Below are 14033 nucleotides of genomic sequence, written 5' to 3' on the forward strand. Positions count from 1 at the left end.
ATTTTAACTCTGTTCTTTAACTTTTTAAGTATCTTCAGATCTTCATTTTCTGATGTTGCAGTGTCGCTGGCATATCAAACATCGTTGATTCTTCTTCTAACCGGTCTTGTGTTCACTGCCGCCTTCTTCCAGTCTGGTTTATGTCATTATATGTTATATGTGTAGAGGCTGAATAGGTACGATTTCACACCCTTAATCTGCCATTTAATTCTTTGCTGCTACGGAAAGGTAAGTGTTTGCCTTAAGGTACTGCATGAGAATTGTTGAATTAAGTTGCCAGTCTCTGGCTGTGATCCACAAGCCTTGAAAACAAAGCACTGAAAATGCCAAATTTATCGCACACGAAACATAATAAATGCAATTTCTTAGCAATTTCGAACAGTAAATGCAATGAACAGCATGAAATAAGTTCCCCTTGATGACAGGAGGCAGGAGAGAGGCGGGTGAGCGGGTGGATATGAGATGCATTGGGCTGAATGACGGTGTCCGATGCCTCCCCAGCGGTGTGTAACCGATTGGCCGGGACAGGTGGGTGTGGCCATTTAGGGTGCCAATCAGGGTCCCACACCAAAGTCCCCACACCGAGTATATCTTCTGTTTTCACTCTGTAGTGTCTGGCAACCAGCACACAGCACCAGCTGCTCACGACCACGGTCTGCCACTGAATACAGCCATGACCCGCCTCTCTCTAAATGGCCACAAGGGGGCCAGCCAATCTCCCCCCTCAAGTTCAGTGTGGGTTTCTCTGCTCCAGCTAATTTTGAATTGGAACATTTAGAGATTGCGGCAATGTGGCGAGTAATTGTGTGGCAGAAGGCCAACGGGGAGAGGAAAGCGAGGTTGGTGAGCTGGTGATTCACTCAAACCTGCCTTTTCAGCTTAAACTGCGCCTCTCTGGCTGCAAGCAGGTGTAAACAATGACGAGAGGAACGTCTCTATTGGCTCTTCCTGCCAGGGTTCAAGCTGAAGACAGGGAATGTTGGGTAATGCACTGCTGACAAACTAGTGGTCAATCAGACAGCCCCCCCGTAACTCCTTCATTTCTCATACCAGCTTGCGCACTCAGACAGCCAGAAACACTAGATATCGCTCCTCACATACGGGACACGGCAGCCCTTTTTATGGTGAGGAGACGGCAAGGCCAAAGCCGCCAGACAGAACCGCCCACAGATGGGGTCTGGTGAACAATCCAGGGATAGCTGTGTGAAACGGTCCCAAAACATCGGCTACAGTGGCAGCTGGAATATGGCCCAAGTAGGAAATTTGTGTCTCATATGTGGCCATCCAAGTAAATCAAAGGCATGTGCGCATGCATGCAATAATACTATAATAATACTCTGCATGAACTGACTGCTGCCGTAATAGAGAAAAAGCACTTTTGGGAACCATTAGCGGCTGGTTAAGTTTTAGAAGGTGATATGCTGACACCATGTGGCCGCTGTGTGTAGTGCATCTCAGAATCACAAACTATATTGGAGCAGCTAATATCTACGAAAGACGTGAAATGGAGTTAAAAATCGTTACATCTCCACAGTGCTTCATGCCGCAAAGGTCACTGGTTGCTGCCATCTCATTCGGATAAAGTTTTCGTACAGCCAACGACAGCGATTACTGTGTTCATGTGAGGTCACAATAAAAATAGTCTATTATCCAAAAACCACTTATGCCACAAGTGAGAGGCAATAAACACCCAGAACAGACTGTTCAAAAAATGTATTTTCAACAGATGCTACAATTCAACACTGGGTTAACATAGCTCAGACCATTACACACTTCAGTGAAATTAAATGATTAACAATAACAAGGCTTAACAATAACAAGGCTTTCATCAAAGCAGTTTTCAACATACTTCTAGGTGGAAAACACACAAAAGAAGTGCAAGAGTTGGTGTCCTGGAAATCTCTGGCGCAGCACAGCAACCCTGAGTTACCTGGTTAGATAAAACACTAACCGACCAGTCCGGTTTGCCCAGAGCATCTGCTGAGTTTCAGAGCAGCAATAGACTATACCAGTGATTAATTCAGACGCAGAAATAAACCTTCACATGACAAGTTTCAGGAACTTCCAGTTCTCCATTTTCAGAAATAAATGCTGACTGAACATTAGTCACTTTTTTGAAGTTTAGCTGCTTTTTTTTTGTAACAAAATAACCTTTTTAAACTGTTTCTGCTAAACCTGTACCTACACAAACGTTTCTACTCTCAAAACACTCCAGTGTCACCTCTGGTTCATACGTGCCAAACATTTCCTTTTTGCCTTATGAAGCAGCTGCTGTTACTGGCCCAGACAACTCTATACCCTGATATGTCTGCAATCAGTTTGTTTTAAGGGGATAAAATTTAATTAATTAAAATTCAGCTTTTAAAAAAGCATGTTAAATTAGGCTGGAGTGTAGTCTGTTCCACATTCCAGTACAATTCCAGTACAATTTTCAGAATACTTAATAAACTTTTTTTTCCGTTTTTCGATCTGTATCAATTTAGACCACAATAGCTAAAATCCTTCAACACAGATCCAAATTCAAAGTCTTCAGGGGATTGTCCTAGCATACAATGATGAGGATGTTGACTTGGGGCAGGATGGTCGTTCAGAAGGACAGGATGGTCTTCTGAATAATATCCACGCACTCCCGGACCTCGTCCTCCTTGATGACGAGAGGCGGAGCCAGTCTGATGATGTCACCGTGTGTGGGCTTGGCCAGCAGCCCGTTGTCCCTCAGACGTAGACACACCTTCCAGGCGTCATAGTCTGAAAGATCAGAAGTGTCAGGCTGGGGGCAACAGTGGCAGCTGTAAAGTTGCTGCAGCTACATCTGGCAACCCGTGTGGTCTTTCTTAGGGTCTGTTTCTACTCCACGCTGGCAACCCGTTCGCTTATGCTTCATGGCTGCCAAATGTTTTCTGTGTTTCTGTGTTCATTCCACACTTCATTTGTGCACCTACTCGAATGCGTAAGATGCTGCACCATCCCATTGATCACCTTTTGTCACAGGATTAAGTGTTTATATACAACACAGTTAGTATTAAATTAGAATCTGATTTTAAGAATGAGTGGCTGGAAGATAATCAAAACTGAATAGGCAAGAGAAAAAATATTGCAAACACTATTGTGTGCCTCTGTGTACCGAGTCTTCGAAATTTAATGCCAGTTTAAGTTCCTTCTGCTTCTGAATTCAATCTAAGAAAACAGTATTATGTGTACAAAGTACAGTGTATAAAGTACAATGAAATTCTTACTTGACTGCCTTCTCCACAGACTACAAACAATTATCAAGACAGTGCAACATTACAGTACAAAAAAATATTAAATAGGGCTGGGTGATGTGTGATATTAATATTAAGGGCACATGCAATTCTCACATTGTAGCTGGGTTGAGGTCAAGCTTTTGAATACCTTCATACTGTACCGATGTTTCGTGAAGTTATTTAGAAATCTTGGTGATAAAATTTGCTGAGTGCAGGGGGTTTACGTTTCGCTAAAACATTTATATTCTGTTACAGGAAACAAAACTTGGCAAGCTTCGCAATTTTAACGATCATTTCTTTTCAAAGCTTTCCGCCGCTGCTTTTGCATGAGGTCTGCATGCGCTCCCTGAACCAATCATAATCATTTTCATCCTTCCTGTTTAAATCACTCATATGCGTGTTTGTGAGAAATTGATTTTAAACTCCTTTTTGCTTTATAAATACTGTAATATTTATTGCTGAAAATTCGATTTTTTTTCTTTCCCCAATATCGTGCAGTCATAATACCAAGTACGAAATACTATCTACTACAAAATATCCAACGGCATACAATTCAACATTTAACACGAGGTAGTAAAGTAATATGTGGCAGAGCAAAGTACCATTACGATGTGGAGCAGTGGGTAAAATATAGAGAATGCTGCTGTGTCAGAGTCAGCAACTCGCTGTGGAGGCAGCCAGTATAAAACATTTCATACCACAACCTCATAGAAACCAGAAAGAGTAGAAATGAAGGAGCCGACCGAGATAGTTTTCTCACACTGCCCCCTGGTGGACATAGCTTTTAGTCCTCCTGATTGACATAAAATACAAGTATGAGCCGCAGCACCGCTAGCGTAGCGACAGTATAAGCGCATGCGTGGAATGTAAACCGGCCCTTAAATACTGTAGTATCCGTTCAAGTACAACCACTGACCCAGCAGTGTAGCTTTCCCTCACCGAGCCGTTAACGTTCTAACCTTTGGTTTCCTTGATGACGATGGCATTGAGGAGACCCTTCCCCCTGACGCAGGTGACGACGTCATTGGGCAGCTTCATTAGCTCCGCCCTCAGGAGCTGGCCCATGTTCTCCGCATTCTCTGACAGCCGCTCCTCCTCCAGCACCTGTGGACCAGAGGTGCTCACTCAGCGTCGGTGTGGAGGCCCGACAGACGGCAGGCCCAATCGGATACCGCGATGCCCCACACTGACCTCCAGGGCGGCGATGGCCACCCGGCAGGCAATGGGGTTCCCCCCGTACGTGGATCCGTGCTCGCCGGGCTTGATGGTCAACATCACCTCGTCGTCACACAGCACGGCAGACACCTGGGTAGGGGACCGCAGAGTCACGTGACAGGAAGCCAAAGGGGTCAAGAGGTCATGCATGTGTCAGACACTTAAGGAAGAACACAAATTCATGATAAGATCATCAGGACCCAGCAGCTATCCAGGAAGGGATGCTACAGGAGAGACTCACGGGGTAGACACCTCCCGACAGAGCCTTGCCCAGGACCACCAGGTCCGGGCGCACCGCTTCATGGTCCACAGCCAACCTGCGGCCAGTGCGAGCCAGACCCGTCTGCACCTCATCGGCGATGAACAGAACCTGGCCGGGACGAGAACAGAGCAAAGTGTAACCGATGGGAGATAACAGAAACTTTTTTGATCCGTTGGGGAAATTCATGTGCATCTGCTATGCATAAAAATAACAGCGCAGGGCAGGAGAACAAGCTGAACAGCTGAGTTTAAAGATGAATATCAAACTGACTGCGCTGAAGTTGTAGGCATTGCAATGCATAAACTGTCCATTAGAGGGCAATGTTCTGTAAAGTAGCACATATGTAACACCTGTTCAATATTCTATAAATGCACAGGGGAAAAAAGCCTATAGAAAGGTCCTGATGTGTAACTTTCCCAGTGAACATGTCGGGGTGGAGGTGAGGCGGGTTGGGGGGACACACTCACATTGTGCTGGGTGCAAAGCTCCCGCACTTTAGTCAGGTACCCGGGATCCGGGACCACAACTCCAGCCTCGCCCTGGATGGGCTCCACCATGAACGCAGCCACATTCTGGTCCTGCAGGGCGCGCTGTGGAGCACAGCCCGAAAAAACATCTTCAGAAAAGTGATGACAGAGCTTGCTGCTTGACCAGTCAGAGTACAGCATTTGGCACGTGCAGACATTCGATATGTTAAGGGTGAGATCATTGGGATAAAAATTGCAACAACCAGGAGGCATAAAGCCAAAAGCCACACCTCCAGTGCAGGGATGTCATTGTAGGGGATGAGCTCGAACCCGGGCATGAACGGCCCAAAGCCGTCGTAACTGCTAGGGTCCGTGGAGCTGGAGATGGCTGCCATGGTTCGTCCCCAGAAATTCCCGGCTGCAAGGCAACAAAAGGGGGCACTACTGAGCTCGCAGCCAAACTAGATCCATACACAGCGCGTGACTGACAGCAAGCCAGTCATGCTGTACCAGACAACCGTGCCAAATCTACAGCTTTTATGATTTCTGCATGCGGATAACAGCTGGGAATGAGTTAATCATTCAGCCGTGGACACAAGCTATTTCACGATACAGCACTCATCTGAATTCCAGTGCTGTTGTAATGTAACCGATATGTTATCAGTCATCTCACACATACAAAAAGGGAAAGTCTGGCTATATGCCGATATAACAGAAGTCTGCAGACAGTGGAATCCAATAAAAATAAAAAAAGACAGTGATCGAGCGAGATCTTCACCATGTAGCCATTTTCAAGACAAACAGACATCCCATAACAAAGTGGAAATTCCCCTTAAAAAATACTGATAAATAGAGATTTTGAGACCACACGTAAGATATGACTCACAGGAAATAAAAATTGTCCGTATCTAAATAAAAACATCCTACAGAATTATTCCTTCACTGTTAAACCTTTCGATAAAAAGGATCAACTTATTTATGACCTTGATTTAAAGGATTGCGCTATTCTTCCACATCTTGCGTATTTGTGAACTTTATCTCATAAAATAAAAACAGACAAAAGCTCCACATTAGCGTCAGTCATTTGCAGATTAAGGAAAACCTTGGATGTTAGATTACTTACTTGCAAAGATAATCTTCGCCTTGTATTTGGGTACGCCCTTCACCGTATATGCCCACTTACGAGCCAGCTTGCACGCAGTCTCTCCGCCTTCGACGCCTGAGGGTGAGGGGAAGTGGGCGTCACCTCAGTAGAAGGTTACTGCGAGAAAAGGCCAGACCAGGACGTCTCCTCTGTCCCGGCTGTCTACGTACCTGTGTTCATGGGAAGCACTTTCTGGTAGCCGAACATAGTGGTGATGAACTCCTCGTACTCGCCAAGCACGTTGCTGTAGAAGGCGCGGGAGGTGAGCGTGAGTTGCGAGGCCTGGGCGCTCAGCGCCGCGATGATCTTCGGATGGCAGTGGCCCTGGTTCACGGCACTGTAGGCGCTCAGGAAGTCAAAGTACCGCCGGCCTTCCACATCCCAAACATAAATTCCTGTCACGGGAGTGGAGACAGTGTGGTCAACCACAATGCACCTCTTCCAGCACCAGATAACCATCCATGCAAGTCAGTTAGAGCAGCACAAGCCAAACTATATGTGGCATCCTGTCTACAGCATACCCCTGCACTGTGTCCAGCCCCCCCTCCACAACACAGTACTTGTGACGTGATGGATGGAACTATACAAGTACAAATTTAACACATTTAACCCTGAATGTGGCATATTAAATGCACTATTGTATATGGCAGTTTTTCCACTAAACTCAATACGAGGGCAGTGTGTGGCTCAGCAGACTAAGTCTCTGTGCCCAAAATCAGAAGGTTGCAGGTTCAAATCCTGTACCCAGAAGAACAACGTCACCTTAACCTGAATTCCTCCAGGAACGGGCTGACCCTCTTTTTTCACTTTTACGTCATTTTTGATAAAAGCGTCGGTTAAATAAATAAATGTAAACATATATAATATATAAGTACCGGGGGTTAGGCAAGTCTAGGTCTCTGAAATATCCTTGATGTGCAGGACAGTGTGTTGGTGACTGGCACCCTTTGTAGGGAGATCCCCTGCTGTGTGCCCTGCACTTCCTGGTATAAGCTCCAGGCCTCATTTTCCATTCCTTGCATTTCATGCAATTGCAGTTGCCGCCAGCCCATTGGCCCGTAGCCCCAGTGGGCGTGTCTCACCTTCTCCTTTCTGCAGTGCCACGGGCAGAGGGTGGTAGTTGTGCGCTCCGTACTTCTCCTCCCGGGCGTACACCTCTTCGGAGGACAAGGGGCGCTCCGTGCGCCTGGCGGCGGGGGCCGCGGTGGAGGCGGGCCGTGTGCTGGAGCGCATGCCGCGGCTCAGCGATGGCGCCGCCTGCCTCAGGACGTGGTTCAGCCTGGAAAGCATGCCTCGCTTCCTCTATGCTCTGTTTATCTTTTCTGTGCGGCAAGAAGGACAGGAAGTCAATTAGGGATTAGACCTGCATACCACCCAGGTTTTATACACAGCTAAAGGAGCTTTTCAATATGCCTACTCCCTATCACCTGGGAGCATGGCTCCGTGGGTTACAACGTTGTACCAGTGATCAGACGGTTGCTGGTTTGAATCCCAGTGTCAGCAGAATGAAATCACAATTAAGCCCCTGAGCAAGGCCCTTAACCCCCAGTTACCCCAAGAAATGTCTGATCCTGCTTTTTCTTGCTAAACCTACATGGTTCTGTAAATAACTAGAGCTGTGCAGGTTCTGTGACCAGGAACTGTGCTACGTGTGCCGTGTATGCTGGTGTTCCAAGTGAAACGCTAACACTGCTAACGAGACCACTCCTGAAGAACTCCTCAAGTTCTTGGGTTCTCCATCTAGAACGGGAGAACATAGGAATGAGACTGGGCTGAAGGCCGACTGGAGAGCGGACGCGAGACCAAAACCTGCATCTCAGCGGAGGAGTCTCCGTCGGGGGCTGCAGCAAACAGACGACGTCTGAAATTTCACCCAGCCGCCAAACAGGCAACAGGCCGAAATAACCAAACGTCAGCGCCTCGGACTCACAATGGCCAGCGGGACGTTACCGGGAAACAGATCCCCCCCCCCACGGCACCGGACAGTGAATTTCCATTGTTGTATCTCAGTAAACAGATCAGTCTTTGTAGATGCTGTCTGTATCCAAGTCCTTATTCTTTGCATTAGGAAACATATCCAAACTTATGGTATTTATGGCCAAACAAATACAGACCATCTGTAACTTTTTTTAAGAACGTGTCCTGTGTTTGTTGTGTGGTTTTGCCTCAGTTCTGTCTTAAAGTGAAACCTTTGGTAATAGCCGTTTAAGATGAGGGCGGGAGCGGGGGGGGGGCGGGAGGTTGTAATGTGGAAATTCTGGGACATGGTGAAGTCAAGCCAAAAACACATTCACTTCCTTCTCCTGAGCAACAGTCACATAAGAGCAGGTCCTGTGTTCTCTCAGTTCCCAGCAGGCTGATCTGGGAGCTGGTGCCCTTGTGGCCTTTTCCACGCGCCCCTACACCCAAACCCAGATAACGTCCCGCCTCTCCTGTCTCTCCCCCATGTCACGCCGTCCTGGTCTCTGCCCAATACGTCCCACACTCCATTTGTATGTGTCCTTTGTCCTTTTAACAGACTCTGCCTTTGCTACAAAGAACACAGTACTTTTTTTTTGGGGGGGGGGGGGGGGGTGTTTTTAGCCTAACGGCAATATCACACCACAAAAGTTTTACTCTTAATGTATCTGTTGGACACTGGTGCCAGATCACCTTATGCTGAGCTCCTCCTGGTTTTGTTTGCTCAGTTATCCTTACAGTACCTGGATTCAAACATTAACAAATTAGCAAATAATTCTTAAAGACAATCTACAGACGTGGACAAATTCGTTGGTTCTCATGTGTACCTGTCATATGTCATTGAGTAATGCAAAACAGGTGTGAAAACAGATAAACTATTGCTTATTCTACAAAAATGTTCTAAACTGGACAAATTCGTTGGTACCCATAAAAAAAAAAAATGTATAAATTATTGGATTGTGTGATATTTTTTTTTCCACAAACTAACCGTATTCTTTAATTAGTATCACACATCTGTAATCTTGTAATCATTCATTCAGCCTATTTACATGGAGAACAGTAGTTACTCTGCTGTTTGGTGTCACCCTGTATGACACTGAACATGGACCAGAGCAAGCAAAGGGGGGAGCTGACTGAGGAGAAAGAAAAATATAGACAAAGGCCATAAAGCTATTTCCAGCAGCTTGATGTTCCTGTGACTAAGTTGCAAACATTATCAAGAAGTTTAAGGTCCATAGGACTGTAGCCCAGTGTCTGAAAGCTCTGTCTCGGTCGCAGGTCATGGGTTTTCCAACAGGATAATGAGCTAAAACACACAGCTAAAGCACCCAAGAATGAACAAAACATCAGAGTATTCCGACGTGTCCTTCAATGACCCTGATCTGAATCCTATCGAACATCTATGGAAAGAACTCAAACATGCAATGTGGAGAAGGCAGCCTCCAAAGCTAACAGCTGGAGCAGTTTGCTCAGGAGATGTGGGCCAGACTACCTGCTGACAGGTGCAGACGTCTCACGGAGAGCTACAGCAATCCTCTGTTTGCAGTGAGTACCTCTAACGTCTATGCAACAAAATATTAGATTAAAGGTCCCATCATTTTTGCCCATGCCATTTTCATTTGTGTCATTTAAAATAATCCGTTGAATCAAAATTCTACATCAAAGTCTGATTTGTACTAAATATGGAATAAACAATGACAGTTGGCAGTTTCAAGTTATTTCAGAGACAATTGTGGGTTGTTCCTTTTTTATGGAAGAGCACCAACACGTTTGTCCACGTCTGCATGAAGATGGTCTTAAGCAGGATGGGAAAGCAGTAAGATTTTCTATATCTATATATTTTGCCCTTTTCCATGGCTTGTATCACACTGGCTTGTGATACACAGCAAAAATACAACAATAGACTTGAGTCCTAACAGCTAATCACAAAAGATTCCAGCTACATAGTACATAAAAAATGTAGCCACTCAACCTGGGATTAAGCTCTCCTGACAGGAATCCCAAGGCATAGAAAAACTGCTCCCTGTAGAGCTGACAGGGTATATAACTGGGGAACATATTTCCACTACCCCCCCCCACCCACACACATACGCCTGCCTCAACAGTAAAGTGAGAGTCCCCAGTCTTGCATTACAATCTTTTGAGTCATCAGATCCTAGGTGTTACTGAGGTCAGAGAAGCTTGCAGAACCTGTGGTGATTCCATTGGCTATTCGGGAGGTGTTAGGACCGCACCGCAAGGCGATAGGCTGTCAGGGCACTGCCCCCTTGGCCAGAGCCAGTAGCTAAAAGGAGACTGACATGCTTCACACGCCCTCATCAAGCCAACATGCCACCAAAATGCAGGCGGGAATGTGGCCCTAACACGGAAATAAAAAGATATGACTAACCTATAATACTGTAGATCGCCAGAGTCAATTCCACATTCTTCTCAATAAGATTACATCATTAAATTGCCTTGTGGTGTATTGCACTGCTGCCTTTGAATCAGCTCAGGATTAACCAATAATAATCATGTGACTTACCTCCCTAATTCATATTTCATTAACTCCATTCACTCCTTACAGTGGAATGAGACCTTCAGGTCAAGTCGAGTATCAGGTAGCGGTGAAATAATCAGCATGGTCACTAACTAACTAAGTAATCGTTCTGTGTCTCCCCAAGACGGAGCCCTGATATTTGTTAGGGCCCTAGGGATATAGACGAGAAAAGTCTATGCATTAATCTACCCCTGAATGTAATAACTGAATGTGCCTTTATCCAATGACTTTGTCAACCTTGTACCTTAGTAACTCCATGTCATGAGGTAATATGTCAGCTATGGTCTCCCTCTGTTTGCCTTTATTTGAGATCCCCCCCCCCCCCCAAAGCCTGACGTGGAGGTCTTACTCAGCGAACAACCAACTCACTTCAAAAGTCCATATGGCGGCTGATAAAGCACATTACTGTTTGTTTCCCCCCTAAAAAAAAATCCAGACTATCAGACGGGAATTGTTCTCTTTTCGTTGATCAATATTATCGCAAAAATCGATGGTGGTGACCATGACCTCGTTATTTATTTTTTTTCCGAAGTTCATCATGTGCTTAAAACTGTAGGCCTACTGCAATTTTCTTCTATTGCGACTCGGCAGAAAATACTTTTGAAATTAACGCAGGCTAATTAAATATCCTTTTGAATATAACGTAACAGTTGCTTGCCGTAACAGTTAAGCGCAAATTATGAAGGCATTACTGAACAAAACTTAAGAAACAAAACCCGAATTACTCTGGCATGAGTTTACACCATAATGCTAATTTAATCCTCACATATAAGTCAGAAGTAAGAAATGCGACGACGTGTATTAACAGAAAAAGATAAGCCCCTTCCCAATCCCTACGCCAATAACTGTTTTATGACCGACTGAATGTATTATGATGACTTAATACAAGGACTCCCAGAATAAAATTATCGTGACAAACACGTCAATTTCAAAATCACACGTTCTTATCGTTTAAAATCCTCAAATATTTTCAGTTACATTACGGAAGCTCCTGAAAAAAAAATACATTTTGTTCTTAATTACCAGTTGGATAATGACTTATAATTAATGTCAACATATAGGCTACGACCTTGTAACTAAATATTTTTATAAACCGGTGCATAGTATGCAATTACCTTAAGGGGTCCTTAAAATCTCAGTTTTTCATAAATTGTTTCTTAAAGCAGATGTGTGCGTGTACCCGCTTAGGGATACATTTCCTATAATTATTTTATTACGTCTGCGTTCATTCCCATCATTCTAAGTAAACAAGGAAACGCCACCCGGCTCGTAAACTAAATAATAACGCCAGAAATTAATTCGGATTTCTTTTTGGTTTTAGAAAATAGAGACACGGGTAGCTGCGGAGCAGGTGACTTCCTTCATCCATCCCTCTGTCACACCATCATGGAAAAATACCAGCCACGACGGCGATGGGGGGGGGGGGCGCAGGCTGATGGTGGGGGGGGCGCAGGCTGATAGCTCCCCGGCTAACCAAGCCACTCGCAAACGGGTACTAACTAACTAGCCGGCCGGCGGAGCGCTTTTCCGCACCGCCGTTGCAGGTCCGATGAACCAGTGGCGACATGTCGCCGCCGGTCCGCCGATCATTGTCCCCGTCACGCTACGTAAGCCTCGCGCGCCTTTAGCCGCACATGCTACACGCGCTAAGCCCCAAAACCGGCTCTGATGCTGCACCTCCGGCCACACGCATCCTGCGCTGCCTTCCCCCTGCCATACAACTCCCTCCTCACACTTTATTAAATATCAATTATTAGCCCTATTAATTTACGAATCGATGATCATAAGTCGCGCCCACCTGCATTTTCCAACCACAGTAAAAAAAAAAAAAAATGCAGCAGAACCGGGGCAGGCGAGACGGACATAGATGATACGGCCGCACCGGCTGATCTAACAAGTCAGATGTTCGGTAAAATAGGCTTTAATGAAACTGACTGCGCAGCAAAGATGTACGGAGATTAGAGTGAATACCTGTTATGAAAGCGGCCGGCTCCTCGTCTCTCGTTAGTCTGCTGCCTGCCTTCAGCTCTTCTGCTGCCCAAGCAGCTCCTTCCTCCGCTCTTACGTCATACTGTGACGCCCCAGGGGTAATCGATTATGCATTTAACTAGTTTCGAAAGAGACACCGACAGAAACCCACTCGCTTCTTTAAATTAATCAATCGCTTTATGTAATCAAATCATCATCATCCTTTGAAATAAACGCCAGAATGCAGATACCGGCTTTTCCCCCCTGATAAATTGTAATTAGATTAACTGCTTTCGAGTCCTGTAAAAGAGACCGTTCAGGTCACACATCTCACACAGCTGGAGTGACAAAGCAATTTAGGGTACATGCGCTGCCCTAAACATCATATTCTTTCTGCGCAATAGTAAAGGATGAGAGTCTATGTTGTTTGCTTATTCGATTACTTCTGTAACTTCATTCTGCTATAGCAACATTAAACATTAGATATGTATGTTAAGGAACAAAATAATCCATATTTCAACCACTTTTCCTGGACAGTGGATATACAGTTGTGTTCAGAATAATAGCAGTGTGTCTAAAAAAGTGAATAAAGCTGAAAATCCTTATAATAGTTTTTATTTCCATACATGCAAATGCATTGGAAACACTACAAATTCTACTCCAAATCAAAACAAGAAGAGAAATTCATCACATTTGTGTTACTCCTTTACAGAAAGTGAAGGAAAGGGAATATTAGGCTGCTCAAAAAAATAGCACATTCTTCTTTACAAACTCAAAGATTCACAGTATGAACTGAAAAATGTTTTAAGATTTTGCTTTCCTTTGAATCATTGAACTAATATTTAATTGTATAACCACTGTTTCTGATAAATGCTGCACATCTGCGTTGTATGGAGTCGACCAACTTCTGGCACCTGTGAACAGGTATTCCAGCCTGATTGGACTACATTTCTTGGTTTTGCCTCAGAAACAGCATTTTTGATGTCACCTGTGACGTAATTAAACCTAATTAAAACTGCTGCTATGTTTTCTGACATAAACGACTGTAATGATATTGCAACACATTTCTGGTAAATCAATAGGATCTTGTAATGATTCACTGGCCACAAATATCTTAAGATTGTGTTGTTGATGAGAGAATCTTTGGACAGGTACAACAGTGAACAGACTTGTCTGACGTGTGCTCCAGTTCAGACAGACCTCCCATCCATTTTCTGAAACTGCTTGTCTGTTT

The 14033-nt window shown here is 44.9% G+C and overlaps 1 protein-coding gene across 1 annotated transcript; it reads right to left on the reverse strand.

Moving 5' to 3' along the window:
- Positions 1-1698: 1698 nt before the first annotated feature.
- oat (ornithine aminotransferase) lies at positions 1699-12956 on the reverse strand. The gene is made up of 10 exons (XM_023830920.2): positions 12803-12956; positions 7416-7655; positions 6504-6728; positions 6313-6408; positions 5480-5607; positions 5190-5312; positions 4702-4830; positions 4437-4550; positions 4205-4349; positions 1699-2748 (listed from the first exon to the last, which is right to left on the reverse strand). Exons 2-10 carry the CDS (start codon positions 7621-7623, stop codon positions 2588-2590), a joined length of 1329 nt encoding a protein of 442 aa, XP_023686688.1. The 5' UTR covers positions 7624-7655; positions 12803-12956; the 3' UTR covers positions 1699-2587.
- Positions 12957-14033: the final 1077 nt, after the last annotated feature.

This window comes from Paramormyrops kingsleyae, chromosome 20 (genome assembly GCF_048594095.1).
Source record: "Paramormyrops kingsleyae isolate MSU_618 chromosome 20, PKINGS_0.4, whole genome shotgun sequence".
In the NCBI taxonomy this organism is placed as follows: Eukaryota; Metazoa; Chordata; class Actinopteri; order Osteoglossiformes; family Mormyridae; genus Paramormyrops; species Paramormyrops kingsleyae.

Excerpts from the sequence above, each read along its gene's own strand:
- oat (XM_023830920.2), bottom strand. The coding sequence starts at position 7,623 with ATGCTTTCCAGGCTGAACCACGTCCTGAGGCAGGCGGCGCCATCGCTG. Across the intron at positions 5,608-6,312 it reads GGCGAAGATTATCTTTGCAA|CCGGGAATTTCTGGGGACGA; the intron begins GTAAGTAATCTA and ends GTTGCCTTGCAG. Across the intron at positions 4,831-5,189 it reads AGCTTTGCACCCAGCACAAT|GTTCTGTTCATCGCCGATGA; the intron begins GTGAGTGTGTCC and ends CGTCCCGGCCAG.